The 10,570-nt window shown below is 46.7% G+C and overlaps 1 protein-coding gene across 1 annotated transcript; it reads left to right on the top strand.

The window, feature by feature from the left end:
• Window positions 1–1,343: 1,343 nt before the first annotated feature.
• Window positions 1,344–4,803, top strand: LOC139448688 (uncharacterized). The gene is made up of 3 exons (XM_071230239.1): window positions 1,344–3,584; window positions 3,667–4,341; window positions 4,393–4,803. Exons 1-3 carry the CDS (start codon window positions 1,344–1,346, stop codon window positions 4,801–4,803), a joined length of 3,327 nt encoding a protein of 1,108 aa, XP_071086340.1.
• The last annotated feature ends 5,767 nt before the right edge of the window (window positions 4,804–10,570 follow it).

Raw genomic sequence — 10,570 nt, 5'->3', positions numbered from 1 at the left:
ACTTAATAATCATAAATAAAAGCGACAAAACCCTTTCCATAATCATAAGAAATCCCTGCCACCAGCAGAGTCGATTGTACGATTCCGACCATATCATGAGCAAGTGTTTATGAATCACATATGTCAATAGAGCATACTTGACTTATCTAAACATTTATGTATGACTTTAATTACAACGAGCTAATGTTACAATATGGTGATAGGTGTGATGTGACACACTGACAAGGAATACTTGTTAATAAAAGCTACACATCCCTTTCCATATTTATGAAAAAAACTCTGCCAAAAACAGAGTCGATTGTACGATTCCATCTATACCATGAGCATGGGTTTATGAATCACTGTGTAATATTGATGTTCGCGAAAAGGTGAGCGTATCCTGCCCCATTGGTGGCACCCGCCACAAACACATGCACAGGCAAGTCAATTGTTTACCAAAAAACACGGGTGAAAATGGTACAAGTCAAAATGGGGAATTGCATCGGACATCATTTTTATCACTGATGCGTCAAAATTGTTGTGTGAGAAAGTGTTGTACAAATTTGAGAAATCAAAGATTTGACATGACTGAACTTTGCAAACATAGAAGTACATCCCTTCTTGGAATATAAAGGAAGTCCTTCCTTGATTCAGGTTTTAGTGTCAATTCAATGATGGTAATGATGCGTGAATTTAAAGGATTTCTTCCCCGGTTAACCAATACCAAATTACTTATCACCTTCCCAAATACCACCATAGAATTACTTGTATATTCTGCCATGTTGTACTATTGACTGTGTTCATGTTCCAGATAAAGCAGACACACCTACATTTCATTGGAAACAAAGGGTGTGGGGAGTCACCACCGTTTTGCTAACCATCTGTGTTGTCTTGTCCATTCTCCAATTAATGTAAGTCTTATTTTGCATGAATTCCCAACTGAAGTCCCATTCCCGTACAAAAATATATCGGTAAATATCAAAATTCCATTTAAATGTTTACAAAAATATTACATCTATAAATGACCTCTTTATCTTCTTGCTGTTTTTGCCAGTTAACTTTTGACAATTTATGTCATGTTAGAGATGAATGAAGTAACCTAGATCACACATTACTAAAAGCAAAAACAATAGTTTTAGAATGAACAACATACCAATTAAACAAAAAGTTGGTGTATCATTTAAAATAGTCATGAAAGAAATGTTTGTTCTATATTTTTAATGTAACTGTTCCGACTATTTTTTTCCTCCAGAATATTAGTAGCAATCATCAAACGTGGAACACTCCGCAAACTTGCAACAATCAGCAAACGTGGAACAGTCAGCAAACGTGGAACAATCAGCAAACGGTAAATTACCTTTCCTATGAAATATTTCAGTGTTAAAGAGGACAAGTCACATTTCATCGTATTATTGGTAGTGGTAGCGGAGGTTGTAGTGGAATCGGTAGTGGTAGCGGAGGTTGTAGTGGAAGTGGTAGCGGTAGCGGAGGTGGTGGTGGAAGTTGAAGTGGTAGCGGAGGTGGTGGTGGAAGTGGAAGTGGTAGCGGAGGTGGTAGTGGCAGTGGTAGCGGAGGTGGTAGTGGTAGTGGTAGTGGTAGTGGAGCTGGTAGTGGGAGTGGAAGCGGAGGTGGTGGTGGAAGTGGTAGCGGAGGTGGTGGTGGAAGTGGTAGTGGTAGCGGTAGCGGAGGTGGTGGTGGAAGTTGAAGTGGTAGTGGAGGTGGTGGTGGAAGTGGTAGTGGTAGCGGTAGCGGAGGTGGTGGTGGAAGTTGAAGTGGTAGCGGAGGTGGTGGTGGAAGTGGAAGTGGTAGCGGAGGTGTTTGTGGTAGTGGTAGCGGAGGTGGTAGTGGTAGTGGAGCTGGTAGTGGGAGTGGAAGCGGAGGTGGAAGTGGAAGCGGTAGCGGAGGTTGTAGTGGTAGTGGTAGTGGAGCTGGTAGTGGGAGTGGTGGCGGAGGTGGTGGTGGTAGCGGAGGTGGAAGTGGAAGCGGTAGCGGAGGTGGAAGTGGTAGTGGTAGTGGTAGCGGAGGTGGTGGTGGTAGTGGTAGTGGTAGCGGAGGTGGTAGTGGTAGTGGTAGCGGAGGTGGTAGTGGTAGTGGTAGTGGAGCTGGTAGTGGGAGTGGAAGCGGAGGTGGTGGTGGAAGTGGTAGCGGAGGTGGTGGTGGAAGTGGTAGCGGAGGTGGAAGTGGAAGCGGTAGCAGAGGTTGTAGTGGTAGTGGTAGTGGAGCTGGTAGTGGGAGTGGAAGTGGACGTGGTAGTGGTAGCGGAGGTGGAAGTGGAAGCGGTAGCAGAGGTGGAAGTGGTAGTAGTAGTGGTAGCGGAGGTGGTGGTGGAAGTGGTAGTGGTAGCGGAGGTGGGGATGGAGGTGGAAGTGGTAGTGTTAGCGGAGGTTGTAGTGGAAGTGGTAGCGGAGGTGGTGGTGGAAGTGGTAGTGGTAGCGGAGGTGGAGGTGGAAGTGGAAGCGGTAGCGGAGGTTGTAGTGGTAGTGGTAGTGGAGCTGGTAGCGGGAATGGTAGCGGAGGTGGAAGTGGAAGCGGTAGCGGAGGTTGTAGTGGTAGTGGTAGTGGTAGTGGTAGCGGAGGTGGTGATGGAGGTGGAAGTTGTAGCGGAGGTGTTGATGGAGGTGGTAGCGGTAGCGGAGGTGGAAGTGGTTGTGGTAGCAGAGGTGGAAGTGGAAGCGGTAGCGGAGGTTGTAGGGGTAGTGGTAGTGGAGCTGGTAGTGGTAGTGGTAGCGGAGGTGTTGGTGGAAGTGGAAGCGGTAGCGGAGGTGGAAGTGGAAGCGGTAGCGGAGGTTGTAGTGGTAGTGGTAGTGGAGCTGGTAGTGGTAGTGGTAGCGGAGGTGGTGATGGAGGTGGAAGTGGTAGCGGAGGTGTTGATGGAGGTGGTAGCGGTAGCGGAGGTGGAAGTGGTAGTGGTAGCGGAGCTGGTAGTGGAAGTGGTAGCGGAGGTGGTGGTGGAACCGGTAGTGGTAGCGGAGGTGGAAGTGGAAGCGGTAGCGGAGGTTGTAGTGGTAGTGGTAGCGGAGGTGGTGATGGAGGTGGAAGTGGTAGCGGAGGTGTTGATGGAGGTGGTAGCGGTAGCGGAGGTGGAAGTGGTAGTGGTAGCAGAGGTGGTGAGAGTGGTAGTGGTAGCGGAGGTGATGGAGGTGGAAGTGGTAGCGGAGGTGGTGGTGGAAGTGGTAGTGGTAGCAGAGGTGGTGGTGGAAGTGGTAGTGGTAGCAGAGGTGGTGATGGAGGTGGAAGTGGTAGCAGAGGTGGTGGTGGAAGTGGTAGTGGTAGCGGAGGTGGAAGTGGAAGCGGTAGCGGAGGTTGTAGTGGTAGTGGTAGTGGAGCTGGTAGTGGGAGTGGTAGCGGAGGTGGAAGTGGAAGCGGTAGCGGAGGTTGTAGTGGTAGTGGTAGAAGAGCTGGTAGTGGTAGTGGTAGCGGAGGTGGTGATGGAGGTGGAATTGGTAGCGGAGGTGTTGATGGAGGAGGTAGCGGTAGCGGAGGTGGAAGTGGTAGTGGTAGCGGAGCTGGTAGTGGCATTGGTAGTGGAAGTGGTAGTTGAGGTGGTAGCGGATGTGGTAGTGGTAGTGGAAGTGGACGTGGTAGTGGTAGCGGAAGTGGAAGTGGTAGTGGTAGCGGATGTGGAAGTGGTAGTGGTAGTGGAAGTGGTAGTTAAGGGTTGTAGTGGACGTGGTAGTGGTAGCGGAGGTGGTAGTTGAAGTGGTAGTGGTAGTGGAAGTGGCAGTGGTAGCGGAGGTGGAAGTGGCAGTGGTAGCGGAGGTGGTAGTGGACGTGGTAGTGGTAGCGGAGGTGGTAGTTGAAGTGGTAGCAGATGTGGAAGTGGTAGTGGTAGTTGAGGTGGTAGCGGAGGTGGTGGTGGAAGTGGAAGTGGACGTGGTAGTGGTAGCGGATGTGGAAGTAGTAGTGGAAGTGGAAGTGGTAGTGGTAGCGGAAGTGGAAGTGGTAGTTGTAGTGGAAGTGGTAGTTGAGGTGGTAGCGGAGGTGCAGGTGGAAGTGGAAGTGGACGTGGTAGTGGTAGCGGAAGTGGAAGTGGTAATGGTAGTGGAAGTGGTAGTTGAGGTGGTAGCGGAGGTGGTGGTGGAAGTGGACGTGGACGTGGTAGTTGTAGCGGAAGTGGAAGTGGTAGTTGTAGCGGATGTGGAAGTGGCAGTGGTAGTGGAAGTGGTAGTTGAGGTGGTAGCGGATGTGGTAGTGGTAGTGGAAGTGGACGTGGTAGTGGTAGCGGAAGTGGTAGTGGTAGTGGTAGTGGAGGTGGTAGTGGTAGTGGAAGTGGTAGCAGAGGTGGTGGTGGAAGTGGACGTGGTAGTGGTAGCGGAGGTGGTAGTGGAAGTGTTCGAGGAGGTGGTGGTGGAAGTGGAAGTGGTATAGGTAGTGGTAGCGGAGGTGGTAGTGGTAGTGGAAGTGGTAGAGGAGGTTGTAGTGGAAGTGGAAGTGGGAGCGGAGGTTGAAGTGGAAGTGGTAGCGGTAGTGGTAGCTATGGTGGTGGTGGAAGTGGTAGTGGTAGCGGTAGCGGAGCTGGTAGTGGAAGTGGTAGCGGAGGTGGAAGTGGTAGTGGAAGTGGTAGTGGAAGTGGTAGTGGAGGTTGTGGTGGAAGTGGTAGTGGTAGAGGTAGTAGAGGTTGAAGTGGTAGTGGTAGCGGAGGTGGTGATGGAGGTGGAAGTGGTAGTGGAAGTGGTAGTGGAAGTGGTAGCGGAGGTTGTGGTGGAAGTGGTAGTGGTAGAGGTAGTAGAGGTGGAAGTGGTAGTGGTAGCGGAGGTGGTGATGGAGGTGGAAGTGGTAGTGGTAGCGGAGCTGGTAGTGGGTGTGGTAGCGGAGGTGGAGTGAGTGAGTGAGTAGTGTTTTACGCCGCTTTTAGCAATATTCCAGCAATATCACGGCGGGGGACACCAGAAATGGGCTTCACACATTGTGCCCATGTCGGGAATCGAACCCGGGTCTTCGGCGTGACGAGCGAACGCTTTAACCACTAGGCTACCCGACCGCCCCTAGCGGAGGTGGAAGTGGTAGTGGTAGATGGTGATGGAGGTGGAAGTGGTAGTGGTAGCGGAGCTGGTAGTGGGTGTGGTAGCGGAGGTGGAGTGAGTGAGTATGGTTTTACGCCGCTTTTAGCAATATTCCAGCAATATCACGGCGGTGGACACCAGAAATGGGCTTCACACATTGTGCCCATGTCGGGAATCGAACCCGGGTCTTCGGCGTGACGAGCGAACGCTTTAACCACTAGGCTACCCGACCGCCCCTAGCGGAGGTGGAAGTGGTAGTGGTAGATGGTGTGGTAGCGGTGGTGCAAGTGGTGGTTTAAAGTGTTTATCTCTAAATTGCCATGATTGGTATGTAGTCCTACATGCTCTGATAGATTAATGTTTTCCTCCTTTTCCTCAATGTTGTTTGTGTGCTTGTTAGAACCATGTAGCGGGAAGTGAATGGGCTTCTGATTCCACTTAAACATGTTTTGGGCACACACTAGAGTTTGACACACTCCTATTTGTTATGCATGTGTATAGTGGATGTGTTGCTTTAACTATTCATCAAAAATAGTATATGCAGCTTTGTCTACTTCTGCACAATATTCCTCCATCACACATTACACTGATAACATTGAGGGTCGGAGTTGCATTTTTTCGTACGAACCGAATTAATGATAATTTGTATTATACAACCCTTTTACGGTGACACAATAACGAGAACAGTGGTGCAATTGACCATTGGTGGTGACTACTTCAAGGTACTAAAGTAATTCCATCTCTGTTCATCAATTTATATATAATCAGTCATTAATAACTCTCTAAAATAAGGACAATTCAGACCTTGTTTCCATCATATATACACATGCACAAAAGTTAAGCACCACCCACCATATTTGTGAGCACTTAATGATGACTATTATAACGAGATGTACGATTGTTATAAGCCGTATATGTAAACGTCATTAGATGCAAAAGTTGTCCCAAAGCAAGTTTATCTTGTGTTCCAAAAGAATATGAGCAGAAGGGAATTTACCGAAGGATTAGAAAACATTGAAAAACTTTTTTTGTCATGTAACTGTCATGATATCAGCGGACCATATCAGGTGTCACATAGACACCCTAGGGAGTGCAGAGTCTATTGCAAGACAGAAAAGTGTGTATGATCCCCGGACATTGACCACAGCTTCAACCCTACGACTCATACTCATTACAAGTCGTTGAATGCTTCCCTGAGGCAAACGGATCAATTCTTCATGAAGTGCGGCTTCAAGTCCAGCGACATTTTGAACTGGGGGATCACGATGTCTGATTTACCGACCAAGAATGTCCCAGAGATGCTCAATCGTATTAAGATCCGGACTACAGGCCGGCCAAGGAAGAGTGGCAATAGCGTCTTGACGCAAATAAGCCAAACTGCCCGAGATTTGTGTGGTCTAGCATTGTCGTCCATGTAAACAGGTCTTGTCTGAAGAGGATGGTTGTCAAAATGAGGGACTACCACTGGACGAAGAACGGCATCTTGGTATTGTTGGCCATTCAGGTTTCCGCGAATTGTCACCAGCGGAAGTTTGCAGCCGAAGGAAACACAACCCAATGTCATGACAGACCCCACGCCACATGCTAAGGTCTTCTGGATGTTCCTTGGTGCAAAACGAGTGTTACGTTGCCTCCAAACACGTATTCGACCATCAACAGTTCGTAGCAGCATTCGACACTCGTCAGACCAATGGATCCATATCAGACGATATCAGACGATTCCGCATGTGCGTCTCAGTCAGTTGAGGACGTTTTACTGGTCTTCTGGCGTTATAACCAGCCGCTCTGATTATTACGGTCATCGTCGAGAGTCTCTGATGGGTAATCCACTGCAGTCTTAAATCTGTTGAAGTGGCAAATGGATTTCGTCTGACTATTCTGAAAAGACGTCTATCCTCTCTTTTAGAGGTCTTTCTTGGCCTACCAGACCTATGCCTGTCATTGACATCATTGGTTTGACCATGTTTGACAATATAATCAAACGAGTGATAACACTGTGATGACAACCCATTTGTCTTGCAATGGCCCTGCATGACATGCCAGCATTTTTCATGCCTATCACTTGCCATCTTTCTGCGTTCTGGGGCGGTCAGGTAGCCTAGTGGTTAAAGCGTTTGCTCGTCATGCCGAAGACCCGGGTTCGATTCCCGACATGGGTACAGTGTGTGAAGCCCATTTCTGGTGTCCCCCGCCGTGATATTGCTGGAATATTGCTAAAAGCGGCGTAAAACCATACTCACTCACTCACTCACTCACTCACTCGTTAACTTTCTCCTCACCATGGCTGATTTTCAGCCTCTATTGGAAGGGGAATCTCACAAAATGCAACCACGTGTCTGAAACTTGAAATTAACTATTTATAGGGTAGGGGAACTGCAGTAACACGTAAAGCACGCTTTCCTTGTGGTATCTGGACAAATTTGGGTTCAAGAAACTATGGAAGCCTAATTCAGTCATACATCATCATATTTCGTATTTCTGATTCCCACACGTGACATCAAGAGACTATGAATATGGTGGCGCTTCACGTTTGTGCATGTGTATATGTTGTTCTAGATGGCTTATGTTGAGTGCCTGTTATGGCCAACAGTTCATCTTTGTATTGCCTTAGTTAATACATTAAATATACTGAACCAAATTAAAAACTTCACAATCCTAAAATTTTAACATTTTGACCAGTGATCATTGTCGGCCCTTATTGTGTATTTATACAGTAATGGCCACATATTGTCTTCAGATAACACCCGTTTTTGTGCAGACGAATCGATCAAAATCATGTGCACAGCACTATAGTCGCAAAAGTGTTTTTTCACGTGCAACTGGTCACGTGGCCATAATACCGCACGTGTAAGCAGCCATTAACAAAAAAAAGAAAAACACAAGAAAACAAAAGTCTTTACGGCCATTTGTCCTGCCACGCCTTTCAAATGTGCAACTTGAACGTGCCATCGGCATGTTGCAGACGGGAACGTCCGTAGCTGAGGTCGCAAGGACGATGGGTTGTAGTCGACGGACTGTTTATGATTTACAGACGCGTCTACAGCAAACGGGTACCACCATTGATCGCCCTCGGCCAGGTCGACCACGTGTGACGTCACATGCAGAGGATCGTCAGATTGTCTTACGTCACCTCCGTAACCGATTTTTGACGGCTACATCAACCAGAAATTAATTGTTTAGGGGTAGACTGAGTGCGCAAACTGTTCGAAACCGTCTGAGAACTGCTCACCTTCAAGCACGACGGCCATACTGCGGGCCGATTCTGACCCAATTACACAGACGTCAACGTCAGTTGTGGGCACAGCGACACTTACGATGGACTCAGAGGAATTGGAATCTAGTCGTCTTCAGTGATGAATCCCGATTTAATCTTCGATTTGCTGATGGTAGGGCGAGGGTGCGGAGGCGCCGTCGTGAACGTTACGCCCAGTGTTGTGTACAGGAAGTTGACAGATTTCGAGGCGGAAGTGTCATGGTGTGGGGTGCTTTCTGTGGCAATGCACGTTCCAGGCTTCTTGTCATCCGTGGCAACTTCAACGCTGCTGCTTACCGCGACCAGGTACTGGCACCAGAACTTCTGCCTTTTGTGGCAGCACATGGACCTGGTTTGATCTTTCAACACGACAATGCCAGACCCCACACAGCATTTGTGACAAGGAATTTCCTTCAGAATGCGGGAGTCAACGTCATGGACTGGTCGTCAAGGTCTCCCGACCTCAATCCCATCGAGCATGTCTGGGATGCTCTTGGCACAAGTCTGCGCACTCTCCAGGACCAACCACAGAATTTGCAAGATCTTGGCACCATTTTGCAGCAACAATGGCGTCGTCTTCCCAATCATGTGTTCACAAGCATCACAAGGTCCATTCGGAGGCGTTGTGTGGCAGTTGTCAACGCACATGGTGGCCATACACGCTACTGAACTTGTGTGCGTGTATGTAACTCAGATTCTCGTGCTTGGGACTTATGATTTAAACTGTTGATGTTATTACCGAATACCGTAGGTGCTTGGAACAAATTATGGTGACCACCGTTAATTAAAATCCTTCTTTGGACATTAATGATTAAAAATTAACTTCTCTGATACATTTGTCCGTTGTATATCATATATGGGATTACTTTTAAAAATGTGAAGTTTTTAATTTGACACAGTATAGGTCATTGCAAATTTCTTACAAGCAGGTCTTTATGATAGTTTTCTAAATAGGACTGTTTAATATGTTTAGACCATACGATACTTGTATTTCAGAAAGAACTGGTGGATTCGATTTCTCTTACATAAACACAGATGTGAGAGCCCTTAATCTGAAGTTTGAAAGTATAGATAAACAAATTTGGGTGATTGTTCTTAGTTATCTACGAATTTAGGAATTACTTCATGCTCAAACTTTAGGCAATTGCAGTTATCAGTCAGTTTCCAGTGATGACTGTACTCTATTAAATATATAACTATTCCTAAGTTATTTTAGCGTGCTCGTGAATATTGTATTTTCAGATACTCTTGGTGAAAATGAGTGGATGCTCAACCAAAATGGAAATAAAGTTTAATTAAAATATCAATTCCTTTCGGGTAGTCATACTCGTAGCGGGGGCACGTCGTCTAAGGCGCCGCGATCCGCTGTGCAGAGTTATGTCCCCTGGGCACGCCAGAAACCTATGATTGTGGGTTTGAATCCTGGTTCGCCGCGATTATGTTTCTAGGTTTGTCAGGACCATACCCTTGCTCGTGGGTTTCACCGAAGTGGTAAACGTGCATCACTTCGGGCGTTCCTCCCACATTAAGCTGACAACACGTGATATAACTGGAATACTGTTAAAAGCGGCGTTAAACCCAACTCACTCACTCGCTCATACTCGAAGCTTATAACATATGAAACGTGCTCTAAGAATTTCAATCTGTTGTTGCTATCCTTTTCAAAAAAAGACATTATATGTGTATAATGCGATAAATATATGTATGGGGTTTTGTGGGAGTATTTAACAAATGAAGACGACCAAACACACTCTGTCAGATGCGAGACTTCACACTTTCTGACTGTTTGATATGAGGATAGAAATATGTGAGAGTTAAGATTGATATTTAAATGGTTGTTAAGGTTGTGTATTAAATCATCAACGGGATAAGAGGTCCAACATGTGTGAAGCGGTCCTGGAATCTATTAGGAAAAAAGATCGCTTGAAAGTTTAACCGATTAATAAGCTGAAGGTACGTAGCTGGCTTCTCGTCTTATATTGCAACAGAGTTATTGCCCGAAACACAAAACATGCCCAAATATGGGTTAGACATGCTGGTTGTTGAGGCCATTGCTCAATCTACACCATCTCTGTGTGTGCTTGAGATAACCCCTTAACGAAATAATCAATAACCTATGCAAATTTACTTCCATGCCCAACTTATCCCTATTATCGAATTATTTTGATATTTTGAACTTCCTTTTCAGTTACCACGTCGCAGAATGTTCTCAGAACTTACGTGGAGTAGCTGAGTCATAATGGGAACGATTACCTACTCCACTTGAAAAATGTTTCAAGGGTTTTTGTAGACTTAGTTACTGCATCTTATGTTCATAGCCATTCAGCTTGTTTTA

The sequence above is a fragment of the Haliotis cracherodii genome, unplaced genomic scaffold, assembly GCF_022045235.1.
Source record: "Haliotis cracherodii isolate W230 unplaced genomic scaffold, xgHalCrac1.p SCAF_7, whole genome shotgun sequence".
Classification (NCBI taxonomy): Eukaryota; Metazoa; Mollusca; class Gastropoda; order Lepetellida; family Haliotidae; genus Haliotis; species Haliotis cracherodii.
The sequence above is the reverse complement of the archived record's forward strand: the minus strand, read 5'-3'. Positions and strand labels throughout refer to the sequence as shown.

Excerpts from the sequence above, each read along its gene's own strand:
- LOC139448688 (XM_071230239.1), top strand. The coding sequence starts at position 1,344 with ATGAAATATTTCAGTGTTAAAGAGGACAAGTCACATTTCATCGTATTA. Across the intron at positions 3,585-3,666 it reads TGGTAGCGGAAGTGGAAGTG|GTGGTAGTTGAAGTGGTAGT; the intron begins GTAGTGGTAGCG and ends GTGGTAGCGGAG. Across the intron at positions 4,342-4,392 it reads TGGTGGTGGAAGTGGAAGTG|GTTGTAGTGGAAGTGGAAGT; the intron begins GTATAGGTAGTG and ends GTGGTAGAGGAG.